Consider the following 23,800-nt stretch of genomic DNA (forward strand, 5'->3'; position numbering starts at 1 on the left):
CCCTAAGTTTTCCCTTGAGGTCATTTTCAGAAATGCCATTTAAGAGATACTTTATGTAAGCACTGCTGGCATTAGTGAGCCAAACATTATTTTTTTTCCCCGTTCTTTTTCTGAGATATCAAATCTGATAAACTTAATGCTAAATCCATTTATCTTGCCAAGTTTGCGATAAGCAATTTTTTTCTGGGAAATAAATCTTGCACTGACTAATGAAACACATTCTTCAGTTATTAATTATTATTTCCTAGATAGCATATTTGTTTCAAGATATGCTGTGGTACACAGAGGGGAGACTGCAAGAGTAATTCTGAAATCCATCATTGCTTCTTATAGAATTATTCAAGTGATGTTCACATTATCTACTCTTCTGCTGTACTTTGCAGCTCAAGTCCATGAGATCAAAATATTTTGGCTTAGCAAAATCTCCTGGAATGTCCCTGTGCCAGCTCTGTTCTTTCTTTCCATGTAATTGAGTTGAAATATCTATTTTCTTTTTGCCTCTGCATTTTCTTAACTTTTTAAATGGCTTAAGAAAAAATGTATTTTCTTTTAGTGCTTTTAATTTCTTAAATGAAGATGTTTAGTTCATCTTAAACATATTGCCAGTGAGTCTTCTCAGAAATAGATGGAAACAGCCTAAATGAAGTAAATGGTGTGGATCTCTCAGAGACTGAGGCTGGTAGAGAAGACAAGTCCCCTGCTCAGTAATTTGAAAGGAGCAGAAAGGAGCTGTAGTTGGCAATGAACAGAGCCCCTGGCGTGTGCCTAGAGTCTGGCAGAAGGGTGGGGGAGAGCCTGAGGGCCAGCCCAGGTGGTCTCCCAAATGTCCCAGTGCAGTATCATTAGTGGAAATTGAAGGGTTTGTAAGTGCTGACCCCACCACACGAGTTTGTTTCTGATCCAGTGTTGCAAATGCTTCTTACGTAAACCTCCTGCTTATCAGGTGCCATATGATTTTGCAAGAACTGCAAGGCTCCTACTTGTTTGTGCTGGGTTTCACAAAGGTTTCATCTTTGTCCTATGTACTGGGTCTGGCTCACAACTATTCACTTAGGAAGCAGTCAGTGTGAAACATCTCAGTATCTATTTTATGTAATAACAGTTATGCTCAGTCATTACCCTAAGGTTATGCAGCCAACTGTAAATTCCCTTAAAGTGAAGTATTTGCCCATCAGGGATTTTTTCATATTTCCCAGTCAAAGAAAATGAAGCCAACCATATGTCTTGAATTTAGTGAGAAACTTTTCACATTACATTGGCAAAATACCTTTCTGAATTTTGCATCTATTAGGGGCTTATGCCATTCAGCCTGAGTTGTTTTAAAAAATTTCCTGTTCTGCTATTTTGAGCATTTGTATCTGCCATCCTGAAAAACATGGTTGTACCAGAGTATTCAGAGAAAGCCCGTGTGGCTATTGCCTGTGGAGCTGGCAAGACCACCATGCTCCATGGCATATCTTGGATAAACCCCAGAACTTTAACACAAGCCCTATTTCACCAGTTCAGCTCAGCTGCAGCAGTGCTGATTGCGACTGACTGCCCCATGTATACTCTATCCAGTCTGGTTTGCATTATTCCCAACCAGCTGTTATATTCCAGCATGTTTTAATCATGATTAGCTGACATCATGCAGAATAAGGTTTCTTTCATATAGGTCAGCTGTGGTCAGCATCAAGTCAGCTAACTTTGCTATTTACAGCTGGGTTTCAGCACAGTGCAGTTCTGCAAAGCATACCAGCCCAGCGTGACAGCAGCAGCACACAGGGTTGTGCACTTTGCGCAGCACAGAAGATTGTACCCTGTATGCATGATTAGATACTGAAATTGAGTTCTTCACAGACTGTCAAACAAAATCTATGTGCAGCTGAAAAACCTAACTTGCCCAAATGGTGAATTTTGCTAACAGGATGAGAAAGATAAGAGATGCAGCTGGCTTGGGCATGGTGCACCTCCTGTAGCAAACCACCATGCTGAGCCAGTGACTTGTGACACCTCTTCACACCCAGCACTCATTAGCTTCTGTAGTGACAGCATGCGTAGCCACAGCCAAGTCTAAGCTCAGCTGCACCAACAGCATTTCAGATGAGATCAGTTTAAGGGAGACTAGCAGGCCAGTTCAATGGAGCAGAAATCCGATAGGGGTTTAAAATTTCCTCAGGAAGCAAAAAAGGAAACACCCTAACTCTGAAGCAGCTGTGCTTCAGAAGCACTGGAAGGAAGCTGGGAGGGTGCTCAAGGGAGTAGCACTACATATCTGGCCTGTGCTTGCAGACTTCCTCAGGCAGCACTTCTGGTCTGTGCTGGAAATGGGACACTGGGCTGTGTGGTCTGACTGTACAAATTGTGTCCTGCCTGTGGCTAAATGGGAAGCTTTGCTACAGGAGGAAGCTCCTTCTGTGATGAGTCTTTCAAAATAAAGAGCTTGGCTACTGTAGGAGTCTGCTTTGAGGGGAAAAGGACAAATTCAAGGATACAGAGAAAGTATATATTAACAGATTCAACTTTTTTTCCTACCATCTCTTTATTCTTCTAAAAATGGACAGGTCGATGTTGTTGCCTATACCATCTAAAAAGTCTTTTAAAAAATACAGGATTACTATACAGCTTATGGATTGGTTAGCTACTGGGTGATTTGGTGGAAACTATCCAATTTCTCTTTCCTAAGGTGATCAATAATTGCATCATATACCCCTAAAATCCCTCTCACACAAGTCAGTGACTGTTGCAATTACTCAGTTTAGATGTATACCAGAGCCCTCAAACCAGTCAGCAAGCTAATTGCAGTGTGTAAGCACCTGTAACAGTTGGAGCCATTGGCAGCCATGTGGTTTTTTTACAGAACTCACGTATAACTGTCACAAGCATTTGTAAGTGACAAACTGGAACCCTTGGCAATGCTGATCAGAAAGTTTCCCTCCTTAAAATAAATTATCAGTATATTTTTTTTTCCAAGTACAATTTAATTATTGTAATAAATAAGTGTAAAATATAATTTCACAGAGTGTGATTTAGTTCAGTGATCAGTCTGAAAGGAGAACAGTGCAAATCACCTTCACACAGCAGAACTTGTCAGGATTTTTAGTACATTTTAACATTTTAACAGAAGTCTGTGAGAGATGGCACTTACTACAATTCATAGTGGCATTTACTCTGAAGCTACACTCCTGCTGAAAAAAATAATACAAGGTGTTTAAAATTGCATCTGAAATCACCTTAATGCTTTTAGATCTGGATTATTTATTTCAGAGAGCTGTAGTTAAAAAAAATAATTATTTTTTTTGAAATTCTTTTCTAAACAGGTCATTTTTATTTTCTGGAAGGGCAAAATGATGCTCTGCTTTGTGGAAATAGCTCTGATGCTGGGTAAGACCATGTTTCACAGTATTATTTCACAGTGTTCAAATTAAATCTGTCTTCAGATGTGCATGGTGGGATGCAGGGGTGTTATATTTTGAGTGACTACATTCTTTCACATAAGAAGTAATATTTGATTTTTACACCAGACTGTGGATTTGGATCTCCAATCGCAATGGAATCAGTGGATTTCATTGACCTTGCTGGATTAGTTAATGATCTCAGTATTTGCATGGCTGACTTAGAAATCTGATATTAGTGTATTTCCTGCCAGTATGTAAAGTAACAGACACCACAGCTAGAAAACGTGCTATTTTCCAGCTCCAGTTGCACATAGGAGTACTAACAGGTTCAAGAACAGACAGTAGAAAATATTGACATTAGTTACAACATTAATAATTAAAGAAATTATTTGGATTATGTTTTAGAAGCTTAAACTTTTCACAGTAGGGTTTGTTTTGTTTTGTTTTTTATGTGCCTTTCCTGATTAATTTTTCTAGTATCCTTTAAAATAATTCTCTATTACAAGTTACATATTCTATTATTTATAGTCTGATCCACTATACAAGAACAATCAATTTTCTAATCCTAATCTTCTTCTGGACATTCCAAATGATAATACCAAAATACCTATGTAAGGTCACACCCAGTTTGTCTTTGCAGGCAGTGCCCAGAAGGGTATACATGCGTGAAAGCTGGTAGAAACCCCAATTATGGCTACACAAGTTTTGACACCTTCAGCTGGGCTTTCTTGTCACTGTTTCGCCTGATGACCCAAGACTTCTGGGAAAACCTTTATCAACTGGTGAGAATTTTTTTATGGATAATAGACTAAATATGTTTGCACCAGTAATGCAAGAAAATCAAGTATCTTATGTTATGTTAATTTTCACAGTATGAAGAACAGAACTGTTGCTAACTTGTTCTTGCTTATAAATCTATTCTTACTTCCAGACTCTACGTGCTGCTGGGAAAACATACATGATATTTTTTGTTCTGGTGATTTTTCTGGGCTCGTTCTATCTGATTAATTTGATTCTGGCTGTGGTTGCCATGGCCTATGAAGAGCAGAATCAAGCAACCATGGAAGAAGCAGAACAGAAAGAGGCAGAATTTCAACAGATGCTGGAACAGCTGAAGAAGCAACAAGAAGCGGCTCAGGTATACCTTATGGTGCAATACAAAAGAACATTAAAGAAATTTTTCTAGAGATATTGAACCCCTGTTTTTTGAATTTGGAGACAGAAACTTCCCTGCTGGGTATTCAACATCAGAGTTAGCTCAGAGATTTTCTCTTCTGAAATAAAGGCTTTTTACTGAAAACAGTTGAGGCATAATCAAGAAGGAATATTCAAAACTAGAAATACATTGTTCATTATGTTTTTCTTTAGTCTGATGTCATCAATACAGTGTATTAGACTTCTGCATTTTAAAGCTATTCATGAAAGGTGGAAGAAGGCTAATACCAAAGGCTATGACCATATTTTTAGAATATTCTATGAAAAGTGTTATGACTTAAGGGAGTTGGACTAAAAATTCCATATAAGTAAAATTGTAAAGACTGTCTTGGTTTGCTCAATAACACAAATTAATTCTGCAATGTGGCAGGCAGCAGCAGTGGCAGCAGCAGCAGTAACAGCATCCGCCGAGTCCAGGGAGCCCAGTGCTGCAGAAGGAGCTGGTGGGCTCTCAGAAAGTTCCTCAGAGGCATCCAAATTGAGCTCAAAGAGTGCAAAAGAGAGAAGAAATAGACGGAAAAAAAGAAAACAGAAAGAACAGTCTGGAGGAGAGGAAAAAGAAGAAGATGAATTTCACAAGTCTGAATCGGAAGACAGCATAAGAAGGAAAGGTTTCCGATTATCTATTGAAGGCAATAGACTGACATATGAAAAGAAATACTCTTCTCCACATCAGGTATTGCATATAGATATTTTTAGTAGCAGCATATATTTAAAGCGTCACAGGCTGTTACAAAACTACTTTAGTTTTCCTAGTATAGTAACATGATCCTACTGCTTAAAGAAGGGAAACATTGAGATTTTCATTAAATTTTATTATTGTTGTCAGCGTCTGACAGAAAGTGCAGTAGCTGCTAGGCCAACTTGGAAAAAAAAATGTAACTTCATATCCCTATTCTTCTAAAAGCATTATTCAAAAATCATATTAAAAATATTCTCTAGTTGATTCTGTGTTTTTTTTTAGAGTGATTATATCTCATCTATACTTATTAAACCTTAACAGTGTTTTTTCATTATGATAGCCTCACCTGTTCTTCGTGCTTTAATGATGTTTGAGTTTGGTTCAATATGTGAAGGATGCTGCATATAAAGAAGCATGTGCATGTTTTTACTTTTTGCTTGATGGGTATTGTGCAACTAGTCAGTAACTTTAGTGGACATTAAGAGCAAGGAGTGATCAAAACTGTTTTTGTCTTAACAATCCACGAGCAGAAGTATTTCTATCTGCAAAATATAATGAAATACATACAGATGTTTCACAGCAGTATTTACCTTATGGGAAACATTAAACAAAACAAAACAAAAAAAAATGTGATACTAATAACAATGCTAAGTTTGAAGGTTTCAGCTAATAATTATAAATTTTGTTTGCCTGCAGTCTTTGCTGAGCATTCGAGGCTCCCTGTTTTCTCCAAGGCGCAACAGCAGAACAAGTCTTTTCAGCTTCAGAGGTAGAGCAAAGGATATAGGATCAGAAAATGACTTTGCTGATGATGAGCACAGCACTTTTGAAGACAATGATAGCAGAAGAGATTCTCTCTTTGTGCCGCGCAGACACGGTGAACGGCGCAACAGTAACATTAGTCAGGCCAGTAGGTCATCCAGGATGCTGGCAGTGTTTCCAGTGAATGGGAAGATGCACAGCACTGTGGATTGCAATGGGGTGGTTTCCCTGGTTGGCGGACCATCTGTTCCTACATCGCCTGTTGGACAGCTTCTGCCAGAGGTGATAATAGATAAACCAGCTACTGATGACAATGTAAGAAAGTTTTAAATAGCTTAGGCATCGTGGCTTTTTCTTACTGCACCAGCCAGTGTTATCTACAGAATGGAATCCTTGGCAATGCTTCCTGGTTGGTCAAGCTGTGAATGCTCCTGCATCTTGTAAAATCTTTAATAAGTAAAACAGATAAGATAGGTTTGCAACTCAAGCTTTTTTTTTTTTTTTTAAACTACTTTTCTCGTAACTAACAAATGCTATTTGCAGTTTCCACACACTGAAATATTACCTTGCACATTCACAAAAGCACTATACTACATTACTGTGCTATACTTTATTTTTGCTGCTATAAAGGTCTATGGCTGTAGTCCACAAAATCAAAGTTACTATACAACTGAAAATTGTATACAAAAATGTTATCGTATGTCTACAATAAATATGACACTGATACTACCACTTTATCAAAATTAGCATTATCAGTTAATTTTGATAACACACTTCTATATCAGCCCCACTAAAATATAAGAAGGTAGTCAATTCTTTATTATCATTCATTCTTATATATTTCCATCCTTTGCTGGTGGAGTTCAATAGTTTAGACAACAAGTACTTCATTGGAAGATCACATTCCTACACACTCTACCAAAAATACAAATGTCTGTGTGAACGTATGAGCAGCACATATTGCTGTCACTGTGTATATACATGCAGGTAAGAGAAGAGGTCTCTAAAATAAATGTCTTGCTTAGTTCAAAATTGTCTACTAACATTAATTAGAAATATACTAGCATGAGGAAGCATGAGGAAGTCATACTTTTCTTGCTACAGTTTGTCTAGTGTAAAAGACTAGTATGTTACAGGAAACTGAATTCTGTCAGCAAGAGCAAGGAAAAAATACAGTTTGCAAAAATTTTATACAATCTTTTGAATTCAGTCCTTTTCCATTTGTTTAAATAATTTTTCAAAGCTCAAAGGAAAGAAATGCAAAAATTAAGTGAATAAACTCTTGCTAACTCTTGAGCAGTAGGTAACTATTGCCTGATATATTTTTTAAATTATTTTTAAGATACTAAAAAGTAAGAAAAGTCTGACATTATAAAAATTGAAGTGCACGAAGCACGCATACATGCATATTAATGACAGGGTTTTATACAATATGTACTTATTTTATTACTGAAACATGGTCTCACATATTATTTTTTTTTATTTGTAGGGCACCACTACAGAAACTGAAATGAGGAAAAGAATATCAAGCTCTTTCCATGTTTCTATGGACTTTCTGGAAGATCCAGCTTTAAGAGAAAGAGCAATGAGCATTGCTAGCATCCTTACAAACACAGTGGAAGGTGTGTGCTACTCATAGCTTAATACCTGTTTTTTTCAATAAACATCTGAAAACATGAGTTGAAACATTAAAAATTATTTAAAATATCTCAATGAATAGATACTGTTCCACAAACAAACAAATATTTATCAAAGCTCTATATTCATTGAGGTTATTACACAAATAAGCATTTCTAGTTCATTGTTTTGCCATCATATGCCTTGTGGTCATTAGGACTACGGCGTTGTGTCTGATGGTCATAACTAAGAGGATGCTTACTCATATTAATTAAAGAATTATTGGACACAAAAAGACCAGTGAACATTTTTCAAATATATGTTACTGTTGCTAAAATATATTTTAGCAGTTATATTTATTCAATTATTCTTTAAAGAAGTGCTACTATAGGTGATAAAAAAGTTTTTGGTTTTGTTTTTTTTTCTTGAACTAGGAATGAAAATTGTGTTGAAAAATTTTACCTAACTACCACAATTTTGAAAGTAAAATATTTATGTAATAGAACAGCAAGTTTGAGGAACAGTCTGAATCAAGGAACAATAGAATACATAATACATAAATTGGTACTGATGTGAATAGTGATTGAAATATAAAGAAGTTGTGCTTATAGGGGGTTAATCAACAACATTACAGATGGTAATTAACTTGACTGATACAAGTAATGTAGGCTTGAGATGTAGGTTAGAGCAATCACATACTTACTGCTGTGAACTTTGATTTCCCACAGAACTTGAAGAATCAAGGCAGAAATGCCCACCATGTTGGTATAAATTTGCAAATATTTTCTTGATCTGGGACTGCAGTCCGCATTGGTTAAAAGTAAAGCATATCGTCAACTTAGTGGTAATGGATCCATTTGTTGACTTGGCGATTACTATTTGCATTGTTTTAAATACACTTTTTATGGCCATGGAGCATTATCCGATGACTGATGAATTCAATAATGTACTTTCAGTTGGAAATCTGGTAAGTCTATTGTCTTTTTATGTTTATAATTTTGAAGGAAGTATGTCTGAAATAACTGAAAGAAGGAGTTTAACAGTGTTGTCTTGTTGTTGTTGTTTTTCACCTCTTTAGAAAGTGAATTTACTGGCCATTTATTGCTCTCCAGATAAAACACAACATTTTTGGAAATTTCAGTGTCAACCCTGGGTAACGTAACTTAGGATTCTGTAAAATCAATATTTTCCAGCGTTCCGCAAAACCAGATTAAATATTTAAAAAGGGGCCCCAATGCTACATTAAGTAAAGTCTATATTAAATAGAAGTTGATTTATCTAACTACTAAACCAGGAAATGCATTACTTCCATGAAAAGGACACCATGGAAATAAATGTAGTGTTTCATTTTCAATCAATACAATACAAAAGTGTAAATTATGAATGTGTTTTTAATTGCTTTCCTCTTGTTACTCTGTTTCCTGAGCACAGTTTTACAATCACTAGAAGAGCCATTTAAAGGCATTTCTAGAATTTTCCAGGCTAAATGACTTTTTATGTGGATACGTGGATTGGTTTCTTTATATGTTTTATGTAAAACTATGAAAAATATCCCGCAGTACTTTTTCCTCTCATAGTCTTTACATTTTTTAGAGTCAGATAATTAGTAAGATACCTTTTCGTCATGTTGTCAACTATACTTTCTCCCTTCTACTTCAAAAAGATAAATTATTAAAGAATTCAGGAGTTAATTTTCTGTAGCTCTGATGCTTTTGAACTGACAGGTTTGATCACAGCAAAGCATCTGTTGCTGTAGTCCTACTTAGTCTCTTATTTTAAGAATGGATTTCTTACAATGTGATTTTTAATAATCCTTGTTTTGTAATGAAGAAAAAATAGCTCAGATCATGTAAATAACCACAGGATTCAGAAAGGAGAATTAATAGACAAACGTATAGCTGGTTTTCCTGTATTTAAAATAAGGGATATGAGTTTCCTAGTAAAATGAAAAATCTTGTGTTGAAGCAATTTATAGTCTTCTTCCAAACAAATATATGTATACAATTATATATTTATATTTATTTTATATATATATATATATATATATATGTTTGGAAATATATATATATATATATATATATATATATATAAATTTTGGTGAATATCAGACTACAAAGAGAGTATCCTATCAATACAAGCCCTGAAAAATAGTCCCTCCCCAGCTTTCCTGTACTGCCCTTTTAGGTGTACTTGAAGGCCACTATAAAAATCTTTCCAGTGCCTTCTCTTCTCGAGGCTGAACAACCACAACTCTCTCAGCCTGTCTCCACAGGAGAGGTGCTCCAAACATTTGATCATTCTTGTGGTCCTCCTACGGACTTGTTCCAACAGGTTAATGTTCTTAGACTGGCGGCCCCAGAGCTGAATGCAATACAGCTCTGGGTGGGGAGTCCAATACAGCAGGTGGGGAGTACTCCTCAAGAACCTCACCATCCTGATGGTTAAGAACCTTATTCATATTTTCACGCTGTATTTATTCATTCCCACCTTTTACACATTTGTTTTAATCCTCTATCTTAAAAACTAGTAACTTTTCCCTCTCTAGTGTTTGCATCTGTGATGTATTTAAAAGCAGTAGTAAAATCTATCTTGAGCATTGGTGTGCCTAGGCAGAGCAAGTCAGAATCTGGTCCATCTCCTGATTATCCCAGTTAGATTCTATTCTCTTTAACTGTTCTACTTTCTATTCAGCCTTCCTGAAAATGGATTATCAAAAACAAGAGAAGAGAAGAGAAAGAAGCATTTCAGACCAGGGTTCAGCCAGCCTTTAACAGTGGCTTTAGTACTTCCCTTTTCTATAGGATTTTTTTCTAATACTCAGAATCACAACAGCTCTCTCTCAAAGCTGCTCAGAGTTGCTACTTTGGCAACACCTAAATATGATTCCTGCTTCATTCAGAATATTTCATTTCACAATAAGAAACCATTACCTGGAATATCATGTTTAAAATGGACTCTTAAATGCTATTTTATTTCTGACATTAAAGTGATTGAGCCAATGAGCTTCACTAAACTTACTGGCAACACCTATGTAGAAGTTCCTCAGCTTCTTCAAGTTGTTGTATCTCAGTTGATTCCTAGCTGTTATTAATAATCTTATCTGTATTGAACTGAATGGGATTCTTGCAGGCTGGAGGAGCAAAGGAGCTCCATCAGGAGTCAGATTTGGCCTCATTCATGCTGCTGTATAATGTAATTAGTATACCAAAAATGATGTTATGCCATGTAATTTCTTGGAAAACATTCTGGTTTATGTCGTGAAAATCAAATTAGGGATATTGTTTGTGCAGTACAAACAATATCCTTGAGAAAGTCCATATCCTGACAGAGTTGAAATTGGATTCTAAATGTTATAAAACAGAAGTTTATGTAATTTCTTCAGTGTAGAATTCAATTAATTGGAAAAAAAATTACTTGGTTTGTATGGCCTTTTTTAAGGTAAGGTGGTCATAATAAATCACTACAGTGAACTGTTTTTAAGTATCAGTTTTGGAGTAGCCCAAACAACAGCTAAACCTGTAATATTATATTTCACAAAAAAATAACCAACTGCATTCTGATTTCAGGTCTTCACTGGAATCTTCACAGCAGAAATGTTTCTCAAGATAATTGCAATGGATCCTTACTATTATTTCCAGGAAGGCTGGAATATTTTTGATGGTTTTATTGTAACCCTTAGCTTGGTTGAACTTGGTCTTGCAGATGTGGAAGGACTCTCAGTTCTTCGATCATTCAGATTGGTAAATATACATCAATTGCACTGATTTTTCAGTGGGGTTTCATTTTTTTTTTTCCTTAAAAATGTGCACAGCTTCCCATGACACTAAGCCTTAAGTCTCTTTCATTATTACAAATCCATATTTGTTGTGGTATCTTACTGTCTTCAGTGGGAATTTATAGAGATCAAGACAAATACATAGCAATGGGTGCCTAGGCCTAATTCCAATTTATTTATTATATATACGTATTTTAAATATCCTGCAATGCAGAAACAAATAGATTCACAAGCTAGATGTGTTGTGCTCTGATTAACATCACGGGAAAAGATCTACTCTGCAAGTACTTGTAGAAAAATAGCCTAGTTGATTTTAAGAGATAAGCAACAGATTTTAAATTCACTTTGATTGGTAATTTCTTGAGCCTTGGATACAAACTATGCTTTGAGGATATCCAACTCTAACTTTGCAAAATTTGTGACCAACCCTTTTATCATCACACATTTAGAAAAGAGGATAACCTATCAACAGTCATACTCAAGGCATATTTTGCAGTAATATCTTTCCATAAATTATCTTTTAAATATCTTTGTGTCTTTCTTACTCGTCCCAACATTCTTTTTTTTTCTTTTCCTTCCAGTTACGAGTTTTCAAATTAGCAAAATCTTGGCCAACACTAAATATGCTAATAAAAATTATTGGTAACTCTGTGGGAGCTCTGGGAAATTTGACCCTGGTGCTGGCCATCATTGTGTTCATTTTTGCTGTGGTTGGGATGCAGCTGTTTGGGAAAAACTACAAGGAATGTGTCTGCAAAATCGCAAGTGACTGTGTACTTCCACGCTGGCACATGCAAGATTTTTTTCACTCTTTTTTGATTGTATTTCGAGTATTGTGTGGGGAATGGATAGAAACGATGTGGGACTGCATGGAGGTTGCTGGCCAAGCCATGTGCCTTACTGTCTTCATGATGGTCATGGTGATTGGAAACCTAGTGGTACGTAATCAAAACATTAACACAAAATTATTCAGCAACAGAGTGGGTTCAATTCTGAAGTGAACTAAGTGCTCTGGCTCTGCTTCAACAAAACACTTAAGCAGGTGGTTTCAAGCAATGCTTAAAGTTAATTTTAAGAGCTTTTCTGGATTGAGAACAAAGTATTCTGCACCTTACAACATCAAAAGGCTAAGACGTAATGTTAGGGTGAGCACTTAGTCACTTCTTAATCTGTCTTTTGGCTGTTTGTAAATATTTTCTGCTTCAAATAAATTTAGATTATGTTCTCTTTATAAACCATTTGCTGTATTTTTTTATTATTATTATTTATCACATATGATTAGTCACCTAAATCTAATTTCTGCTGTGTGATGGAATAAGTTAATTTTTTCTATGATGCTGAATAGCAAATTTGTTATCTCCACTTTTAGGTTATAAGATTTTTCCACCAAAATGTTTCTTTACTGTCTGGATTTAAAGACACATTTACAGATATTAGTCAGTCGTAGTAATATTTTTGAATAGTGAACAGGACCCGAGCAAAAAACAAACAAAACAAAGCAAAAAACTTAGTTTTTCACAGAGAATAGAAATAATTTTGAAGGTGCTTTTATTTGTTTGTGGTGAATTATTGTAACATCAGTCTTCAGTGTCACTAATATGAGCCTTTTTATTTCTTTTTAATAAAGTACATGTTCTTTGTTGAGATAAACTCTAAAATGTCCTTCCTTATTTTTCTGCAGGTACTGAACTTATTTTTGGCCTTGCTATTGAGCTCTTTTAGTGCAGACAACCTTGCTGTGACAGATGATGATAATGAAATGAATAATCTCCAAATTGCTGTTGCAAGAATGCAGAAGGGCATAGATTACGTGAAAAGAAAAGCACGTGAATTCATCCAAAAAGCTTTTGTTAAAAAACAAAAAGCTTTAGATGAAATCAAACCACTTGAAGATTTGAACAACAAAAATAGTTGTATTTCCAACCATACAACTGTCGAACTAAGCAAGGACCATGACTATATTAAAGATGCAAATGGAACAACTAGTGGCATAGGCACAGGCAGCAGTGTGGAAAAATACATAATTGATGAAAGTGATTATATGTCATTCATAAACAACCCAAGCCTGACTGTGACAGTGCCCATTGCTGTGGGTGAATCTGACTTTGAAAATTTAAATACAGAGGAATTTAGTAGTGAATCAGACCTGGAAGAAAGCAAAGAGGTATGTAGATACTTTGTGCATTTCTCTGTGATATTTTGCATGTTTTTATTTTTTTTCAGCAAAAAACAGTGTATTCAGTTCTTCATCGTTTTTTATTTTGTCACTTCTTTGTACACAAGCAAAAGTGAATAAAGGAGAGTTTAATTCTTGAATTAAATTCTTAATTAATTAGGAGGGTTAAAAATTACCGTAGTTCCAGGAGAAGATAGGATGCCAGGGAATGAGGAACCAAAACAATCCATAAAGACTCCTTATGGCCCGTATTTTGTAATTTCAACAACTGGTGGAGCAGAGTATTGCCTTAGCTACATGCTTATTCCACCAGAAACTTTTGTTTGCCCCCTGTAACAAGGATCCCATTAGAAGTGACACACATTCTTTCTGCCACTCAAAAAAATCCTCCTCTATGTGATGGTTTTTTTTGTGAGCAGGAGTAAACCAGAAAACATAGAAATAGCTAGACTAGTATTTCCTTTAGACAATGGAATTTAGATTTTAAAATTGTCAACTCTTTAGACCAATAAAAAGATTCCAATACAAAAGAAGATTCAACCATAGACATTTCAATATACTTCAAATCCCCTTAGTTGTTAAAACTGAAAAATGGTATCAGCAGACTAGAACATCTTATGTTCCTAACGGAATGTCAAAGCAGGCTAGAGATACAAAACCTTGTTGAGATCTGTATTTTTAAAAAAACATATTACAGGTGTAACTGTTCTTTTACATGACTTTGTGGCTATTTTAACAAAATAATTTCCATTGATATACTAACATAACTTGCAAAACAACTACAGCTTCAGCAAATTAGAGTGTTGATATTTTAGTCAAAACAGAAAATTATCTTTCCAGACATTTAAGAAGAATAACTTTCTTACTTAAGGAACCTTAAACTAACTAGTTTCCATTCAGTTAGCAATCCTGTTTCTTTGTGGGATACCGGCCACTGCTGTATTGCTTCAACATTGTAGTACTTCAGACACTCAGTTTTAGGCTAGCTGAATTTTATGCTGCTGTCACTTCGGTGTACCTAAGCCCTCTAGTGTCCCCTACAAAAATCTATTGCTAAGCTAAGAACTATCTTTGGATCCTCTCCAAGAAAGGAGACTGGTACAAAACAGCCTCTTCCCTTGGGAACCTATTTCAGAGTGTTGTTCTCATTTCCCATTGAATATCTGAAGCATTAATATTTCTTTTCCTACTAAATATTTTCCAAAATGTCCTATAGGACATAATAGACTTTGATTCAAGATTCTGAATTACTGCCACAATAGATGTTATAACAATTTCTTTGAGCACACTATCAAGAACTTGCCCTAGCTGAAAGAATTTCTAAATAGAACAAAATTTAAGCAAAGACTCATTGGAGAAAAACAACCATTGGTCATCTACTCTCCCCATAACTGCCTTAATGCTGGCTGGTCCAGTCTTCCAAACCATCAGAGGGCAGACAGTCAAATGGAGGAACACAAGCTGTTTTATGACTGATCAATGGTGAAAACACTCAGGTTAGGAAAGCTTTATGTAAGTGTACTACCTAATCATCCCCTTGCCAGATAGAAAGAGAAGTAGCAGGCATGCTGCCTGTAGGACCAGCCTTATCTTTCATTCCTTTGAGAAAGCACCATGAAATTTCTGATTTTTCCCACAGAAACTTATGAAAGAGCAACTCTGTTATATAGTCTTCCATGGGAAGAACATTCAGCATTGCTGTTTTGGATTTGAGTCCAACTCCGTATTTTATATTGACTGTTAGTACAAAAGAACTGTAAAAGAGAAATGATGAACAGCTTTCTTTGGCAGCCTTTGAATTAGCTGAGTTTTAGATGAGAGCCCACTTAGAAAAGACTATATGTACTCTCCACTTCCAAGGCCAGTGGGAACAATCAGAGGAGTTCCAGCTGGCTTCAGACCACATTGAGTTCTTCAGCACCATTCCTGGAGTTTTACAGTGCTGGCAAGGATCCCTTTTTCCTGATTGGATCAGCTCTAAAAGCTCTTTTTCTTTTTTCTTTCTTTCTTTCTTTCTTTCTTTTTTTTTTCCCTCCAGCTGTGTACCCTCTTTTTCTTTAGCAAACTAACAACTTAATTATCTTAAAAGTATAAATCACTCCATTAATTTTGAAGAGCTTAGTTTTAATGTGCAAAAAGTAGCTGAAAGTAGCATGACAGAAGATTTGCTTCTTAGAAGAAAATGGTGAATTAAAATGAAAAATGTTTTTTTTCTCCCCCAAATCTGAATTCTGTGATACTTTGAAGCTTTTTTTCTATTTTCCAAATTAAATGTATCCATATGTAACATATTTAATAGCTCTTACATACTAATTTAATACTGATTTCCCTGCACTGGAGTTTGTAAGGTAAGGACAGTAAATCTACTATTACCGTGCTTTGCAAGATTAAGTCAAGGTCTTAATTATTACATCTTGTATTGTTTTTCATCCCCATTATAGACCTCCTCTTTCCTTGTCCCAATTTCAATTCAGTAAACTGATCTGGCCGCCTAACTTTGCATCAGCATATTTCATTTCCTCCAAAGATGCCACAAGTCAGTGGGGAAAAAATTAAGGTTAACCCCAATTCATCTGTGAGGAACTTTGTCGTTAACTTTCCCCCATCTTAATAGTTCCCAATTTTGTATTAATTTTATATATTTTGTACAAATGTCCATCACCTCAGCTTGAACTAAAAATTTCAAATGTGGCTGTTTGGCTACATTTTATTGAAAATCACATCAATTTCTTTGCCTAGAAAAAAAACTCTTTTTGAACTCTGTCAGGCTCAGTGCCGTGACCACTGCCCTTGGCAGCTGCCAGGGCAAGCTGCCGACCATTCAACTTGTCATTAACCAAAATCTCCAGATCCCTATCGATGGGGCTGCTCTCCAGCCTCTTGTCCCTGAGTCTTTATGTATATGCAGGGTTATCCTGTCCCAGGTGCACAACGTGGCACTTGCTCTTGTAAACTTATATGATTGGTGATTGTCCAGCCATCTAATTTTTCAATATAATGCTCATCATGTTACTGAAAATTAGATGGGGTTATAAAACATTGTTTTATAGGCCGTCCTTAATCTAACTCAGCCTTAACAAATGCAGTTTCTGCTTCCCTGTAAGTGAGCTAGATTTCTAGCACTTTTAATCTTGACTTGCTGACCACTAAAATACAACTTTTTCTGTGCTCATCAGTGCTTTTTTGCCTCATTCTTTTGAGCTCCCACCTTATTTAGATACTTATATTTAGGATCTTACCTGCTTTTCAGTAGAGACTGGTAGAGACTGCAGATTGCTGCAGATATATTTAAGCTTTATTAATTTTATCCAACAGATCATTGCCACTTATGGTTAGCTGTGGTCATAAATGCTTGCAGGCTCAGAGCCATCATTCATATTTTTTCATTTGAAACTTAATTTTCTTTGAATATTAATTGTCATTGATACAGTTTCTATGTAATGTATCCATACAACGCAAGAGGAAATTTTTTTTGAAGTACAAAGTTAACGTAAGTTGATCAGCAATTCACTTACATTGAATACCATAACAAAAGCAGAACTATTTAATTTTTCTGAGGACTACTAATATTTGCCTTAAAAACATTTACTGTGCATTTGCAATCCTTTCTCCTTTTTCTTTACAGAAGCTAAACATGTCCAGTTCATCTGAAGGTAGCACAGTTGACATTGGACTCCCTGCAGAAGAGCAACCAGAAGCTGAACCTGAGGAAGCCATGGAACCAGAGGCTTGCTTCACTGAAGGTGTTTGGGATGAAAACAAAACAAGACAAAACAAAACACAACCAAACAACAATAACAAAAAACACACTAATTCATAAATAATTAATTGTTTTAACTAATTAATATTTGTGTGTTTAATTATTTACTCTTTTGTCATTGTTTAAACAATGATTAGAAGCAGTAATACTTTTAGACCATAATTTAACATATATTTAACATATGGATAGTGAATTTAATATCCCAAACAATAGAAAGTACAATATAATAACACTTGCCCATATGTTACTACATAAACTTACCTTAAACTTGAATGAATTAATATATTTTTATCTCTTACATTGTATTCTGTAATGTGGCTTCACGTTGCATGGGCTTTTATCTTTTTGTGCATAGTGTATTGAGCAGTTCTTAGTAAATGATAAATACCAATACTTTTTTTTTTTACCTGTTCATTGATCTGTAAATTCCAGTCATCTCAGTAATAAATTTACTTCCTTTGGAGAGGAAAGAGATCATCTAGGTGAAAATCTATTGAGTTTTTACTAAATAACACATCTTGTGGAAATGTAGTGCTGTGCCACTGTGCAATCAAAGTTAATGACATCAACAAAATTTCCCTTTTTCTTAATACATATGTTGTTTTAAAGGTTGTGTACGGCGTTTCAAGTGCTGTCAAGTAAGTGTAGAAGAAGGGAGAGGAAAGCAGTGGTGGAACCTTAGAAAAACCTGCTTCAAGATTGTTGAGCACAACTGGTTTGAGACTTTCATTGTCTTTATGATTCTCCTCAGTAGTGGAGCTCTGGTGAGTAAAGCATGAATAGAGTGTCATAATTGTGTCAGAAAACATGGTTTTACTTAGTTGCCTCTGCCAGAAAAATTCCTTGTCTTCAAAGGATCACCAAATTTTAGTCAGGACTTTAGAAAAAAAAATGCAGAAAAAGTCTCTTTTCAATAACATGTCCAAAAAAGAACAGACAAAATTGAGTAGAGAGGGCTTAACTCCATTGCTGAAAGTGATATGTCTGAACCTGGAAGAGGGAGAACATGTGAAGAAAACACATTTAACTTTTTTATTTGGGTTTGCCTCTAGTTTTACTGGTGTTTACTGATATATCTCAAGGAAAAGAACTGTCCTCTCTACGAATAAGAATTTACTGTTTATGCTTCTAGTTCATCCTCTTACAGACTCATGTCTGGGATATCTGTAAAAACATAAATTTGCCAATCACCATGCTGTAAGTTTAACAAGCATATGGGGACAAAATAAAGAGAAGCCAACCATCATATAAGTCTATAACAAAAAAAAAAAGAAACAAAACCATTACAAAAAACAACAACAACAAAACAAAATAATATATCATTTTACAAATATAAATAATGACGAAGAATACAGAAATTTGAAATTAGCTGTTAAATAAAGCTGAGCCTGGATTAGCTGAGCCTGGATTAGCTGAGCCTGAACTGAAGTTTCTTAGGCAAACTGTTTGCCCTGAGATTACCTAGAGCATATCTGACATCTGCACAGGTAAATGTAATTACCATTCAGTAAATTACCTAAGTTTCTGCATCACTAAACAAAATTATTTTGCAAAAGTCTATTAGAAACTCCTTAGGCCACTCCCAAATCTTTAAAATACACTTAATGGCTTGCAGTTTATGATTATACCTATCATGAGTTTTGGTTAAATCTCTAAGTATTCTGGTTGTGTTTGTTCTAATATCAAAGTAACAATCAAATAAGCAACTTTTACACAACACAATGTGACACGTTTCCTGTGTCACAGGAAAAAAAAAAACTCATAGACTCATGTCTACACTATTGAATTTTGATTGGTGGTACTGATTGGAGAAAACCCTTAGCAGCAAGAATTTAAATGAAAGAAAAGTACTGGCAGGAGACTGATTAAAGATCAGTTTCTATCATTGTGTTTAGAGGAAGTTTGGGATGAGATGCCACAGCATTAGCATCTCATGCTCCTGAAACTAAGGTGTGTGTCATCCACAGAACATTTACTTTGGGAGAATGCCACACAGATCAGGGCATCTTAAGACCCTAGAGATGTGACACCCTGCTCTTTGTGACAGTGAAAAGGTCTCCTCAGACCTGCCAACACTGTATCCTAATGTTCACCCCAAGGTCACACTTGAGACAAGTCTCACTGTCATTACAGATGGAAAATCAGGCAGGGATAAGCTCCAGGATGCTTGCAAAGCCCAGCTGCAGGCACACGCAGTCAGGGAGAAATGCACCACAAGTTTAGCCTTTAGCATAGTCTGACTCATGAAATGGAATTGGTACATGCCAGCTCTTCCCAATTTTGTGAAATAAAGCTGCTAGTGTATCAAAGTACATGAGTATCCAAAACTACTGATACACAGATACCAATTGGATGACTGGTAGAGAAACACTAATTATTTGAACTGACAGAAGTGATTCAAAATCAGCGTGGGTAAAAATGAATGTTACTATTGATAAATACCCAAATCTTTGCAAGCTAACAGATCATTCCAGTTCTTTCACTCCAGTAAAACTAATAACTCTATGTGAAATAGTAGTATAATTACAATTTAAAAGCGATTAAAGGGAAAATTTATTAGAGGACAGAAATAATTACTGAAAAGCAAACATTATATGTTTGAACATCGTTTGTCAAACATAAAAAATGAAAACACACAAAACATATAAATAAATTTGCAAGGATCATAAGAAATTTTATGTATCTAATAAAATGTGAATAATACAGTAGAGAAGGTATTTGATTTAGATAAACTTTTTTTTAAGAAAAGAATAACGTTTTATGATTTATGGCTTAAATTTTTCAAAAACTAACAGGACTTAAAAGCATAAGATCAACTGCATTGTCATTTTACTGAAAATTTTACAGCTATGACCTTGGATTTTGAACATGGATCTACCTACATACAAATTAAATTATAAATTACTCAGCATAATTCAGTTCACTTCCATCACTTTGCAGAATCAAAAAAATGTATAAGTACTGAAAATGATCTGAGTATAATAATTGACCAGAAGCAATAAATAAATAAAGATCTCTGTCCAGTGAAGAAGTTGTTGCTGTGTAATATCTGCTTCTCTATCCTGTAAGGAGGAAAATATAATTCCATAGGATAAGACATAGGATAAGAACAGATATATGCAGTTAGCAGAAAAGGAACCTTGAGACAAAACTGAAAATCCCATGCCTGTTCTTGAAGAAAGGTTTGCCTTTTTTTTTTTTTCCTGCCTTTGTTGTTGTTATAACTTAAATTGTACGGCAACAAAAGGGAACAACCAGTATCTTTGAATGTTTTTCTCATAGGCTTTTGAAGATATATATATTGAACAGCGTAAAACTATCAAGACCATGCTGGAATATGCTGATAAGGTCTTCACTTACATCTTCATTCTGGAAATGCTGCTGAAGTGGGTGGCCTATGGCTATCAAACATACTTTACTAATGCTTGGTGCTGGCTGGACTTCCTGATCGTTGATGTATGTAGTGCTTTTCCTTGGTGCTACTTTTATATTAATTTTATCTGGTGTTTGGTTTTGGTTTTTGTTTGTTTTGTTTTGTTTTTCATTTGTTTGTTTTTCATTACCTGCTCTACGACCATAATATGTATGTATAACTAGTATGCCAACTAGTCTATTTTTCAGTTTAAAAAGGAAGGTATAGAATAGTATAGAAGATCAGAAGAATAGGTCAGAATATCAGATCAGAAAATGAGAAGAATAGTATATGAGCTCATTATGCTATTATTTGTCCAATAAATAGTTAAGGAATTAGAGTAATGGAGGAGCATTCAGGGGAAATGGGAAGAAAACTGAAGGTATTATATTGGTCAGGAGCCATAGCATGTAGAGGAAGGATACAGCATTTCTCACTGACAAAAATGCAGGGATGTAGAATATATACAGGCACATGGATATGAGACTTTATTAGTTCTGCTGCCTATGGAACTGTTTTTGTAACGTATTTTAAGAAACAGCACAATCCAGGTTAATGTCAATGTAGAAAGTACATAAATTCAGTATTTAGGCAAAAGTTTTTGTCAGTGTAACCAAATATAAAAAAATTAATCCTTTCTACCAATTTCCAGAGAAACAATGTTGCTCTGTGACCCATCTGTTAATTCAAAACAGGCTTCAATCATTTCCTTTCCAGTTGTGGGCAAACAAATGGGCATTATCAACTGTAATTATTGATCCCAACAGCATTGTAAAACAGAGAAAAAGTGAAAACAATGCTTAAATTGGTAAAAAGGAGAGATTAATTTCTTTTGTGTGTGTGTGTGTTTGTGGTTTTAAATGTCCTCAAATCACTAGCGCAATATGAAATTCCTAATTATTAATGTTTCCAGATATTAATTAACTGTTACCATATAGCACTTTTGTTTATTTATTCACCTGCCGTACTCTTCTTTCTTATTACTTTTTTTTTTTTTTTATTTAAAAGACTCCATATTCCTGAAGAAAGTGGTCCAAAATTAGATTCTTCTAAAGGAGTTTATAGCTCACATCTATGGTATGTAAAGTAGTATTTACAATATAATAATTTTTACTTTCCTGTTTTCATATAGGTCTCTTTGGTTAGCTTAACAGCAAATGCATTGGGTTACTCTGAACTTGGTGCCATTAAGTCCCTTAGGACACTAAGAGCTTTGAGACCTCTAAGAGCTTTGTCACGATTTGAAGGCATGAGGGTAAGAAAAAATGAAAGAATCTGAAACTATGCATGCATACAAAGGATCCATGCATGCAGAATAAGGAATGATAAGTCCATGCAGAAAGGCTGCACTACCTTTTTATCTATTGCATATCTTTTACTAACAGATAAGCAAAAAGCTTCATCAATTCACCTAAATCCATATGCAGTATCACATAGAAGTTACGTTCATTAAAGTTACTTTACTTTCTAGCCGATCTCAGGAGTTTTCTGTTTAATGCTTTGAAATTGCCAACTATGAAATCTCTCAATAGACTCTTAACAATGAATAAAATGAAGCAGGTTTTTATTAATTTTTACTGATAAGCATATTATTATATTTATACAAGGATCAAATTTAGCCTTAGTTAATAAAACTATTTGCTGTTATTAGTTGAAATTCTTCATTTTTCTTCATATCTGATAAACCAACTTTGGTCTAACCCCATAGAATCATAGATCTAACCCCATAGATCATAACAGAGTTATATTTGTATCAGCTAGTCGAGTTGTTTAAATATATTTCTGAGTTTGGCTGGCTTTAGAAATAAAAACAAATAAAATCATTTTATTTCTCTATGAAATTAGTCTTTTTGTAAGGCAAATTCAATACAATGTATATAAGGTTATTTCACACCTAATCCAAGTAATTTAGAGGTCCAGCTTACTATGCATCTCACTCAAGGAAGCATTTTAAATTTTTTTTCATCTGTTTATGCCTTCTTTTCCTTAAAGCCACTGAATACAAACTAACTCTATATGCATGTCATTGAAGTATGTTTTAAGAGAATGCTTTTTGCTACTTCATGGAAACATGAGAGAAATAGTGTGCTAATGAATTTCACATCAATTGTAAAATACTGAAATAGCCTAGAATATACTGTCCGAACAGCCTTTAGATACAAATCTAAGCTTAAGGAAATCAAATGGAGAATCTTTGAATTCTGTTCCTTAAATTGTATTCCTCAGGCTACATATCTCTACTTCAGAAAGAATCAGAAAAAAATACTGCTAACCAATGATTGCTAGATTAATAAATTTCAATTTCATGTTGCAGTTTTACTATTAGCAGTTTTCTCATCATTTGAAATTTATGAATTGATAATTCAGCAGGGTAAGAGCTGGTCAAATACTACAGAGTATGAGTTTTCACCTAGGTTTAGAAAGACTATTTCATTTAGCAATTTTCACTTTGTCTTTCTTTGTACTTATTGTTCGTGACCATTCAGATAAATATGTTTTTGTGCAGACAAACGTTGGGAAATTGCTCTGAGCTTTACTTTCTTAATAATATTATTTTCAGCTGCAGGAGGACTGGGAGATTAGTTTAGAAGTTACACGGGGAAAAGAAACATAGCTCCTTAGATGATGTTGGGGGAAAAAAAAAGATCATTACTGGAAAGATAATGTTGAAATTAATAGCCATATGTTTTATTTCATTTTTATGTATCCTTACATGATTGCCTTAGGAAATTTCCCATTTAAAACATTTAGGATGTTCATGGTCGAAGAAAAGTACCTGTTATTTGAAATCTATTTACTGCTTTCCCTTATTTCTCACTGTAAAACTATTAAACCATGCCAGAAGCCTAATCATATGGTAGAATTTCAGATACACAAGACGAATAATTCATGAGTAACTTACTGTGTAGTAATCACAGAGAAGCCTGGAAAAGCAAAAAAGGTTATAGCTCCATCCTTCAATATTAATGATAATCAATAAAGTACCTGATTCCAGTCACATAGCAAATTTGACTGGTCAAATGC

At 34.9% G+C, this 23,800-nt stretch overlaps 1 protein-coding gene across 1 annotated transcript in view; it reads left to right on the forward strand.

The window, feature by feature from the left end:
• Window positions 1-23,800, forward strand: part of LOC118259429 (sodium channel protein type 1 subunit alpha) — a 66,321-nt gene that overhangs the window by 18,251 nt on the left and 24,270 nt on the right. Inside the window, exons 7-20 of the mRNA XM_035568949.1 lie at window positions 3,300-3,363; window positions 4,018-4,159; window positions 4,309-4,515; window positions 4,963-5,268; window positions 5,971-6,351; window positions 7,526-7,658; window positions 8,382-8,620; window positions 11,220-11,393; window positions 12,010-12,366; window positions 13,110-13,592; window positions 17,230-17,347; window positions 17,974-18,128; window positions 20,647-20,820; window positions 21,909-22,031. Of these exons, the coding sequence (XP_035424842.1) occupies window positions 3,300-3,363; window positions 4,018-4,159; window positions 4,309-4,515; window positions 4,963-5,268; window positions 5,971-6,351; window positions 7,526-7,658; window positions 8,382-8,620; window positions 11,220-11,393; window positions 12,010-12,366; window positions 13,110-13,592; window positions 17,230-17,347; window positions 17,974-18,128; window positions 20,647-20,820; window positions 21,909-22,031 (3,056 nt within the window). The remainder of the gene's footprint in view (window positions 1-3,299; window positions 3,364-4,017; window positions 4,160-4,308; window positions 4,516-4,962; window positions 5,269-5,970; window positions 6,352-7,525; window positions 7,659-8,381; window positions 8,621-11,219; window positions 11,394-12,009; window positions 12,367-13,109; window positions 13,593-17,229; window positions 17,348-17,973; window positions 18,129-20,646; window positions 20,821-21,908; window positions 22,032-23,800) is intronic.

This window comes from Cygnus atratus, chromosome 6 (genome assembly GCF_013377495.2).
Source record: "Cygnus atratus isolate AKBS03 ecotype Queensland, Australia chromosome 6, CAtr_DNAZoo_HiC_assembly, whole genome shotgun sequence".
Lineage (NCBI taxonomy): Eukaryota > Metazoa > Chordata > Aves > Anseriformes > Anatidae > Cygnus > Cygnus atratus.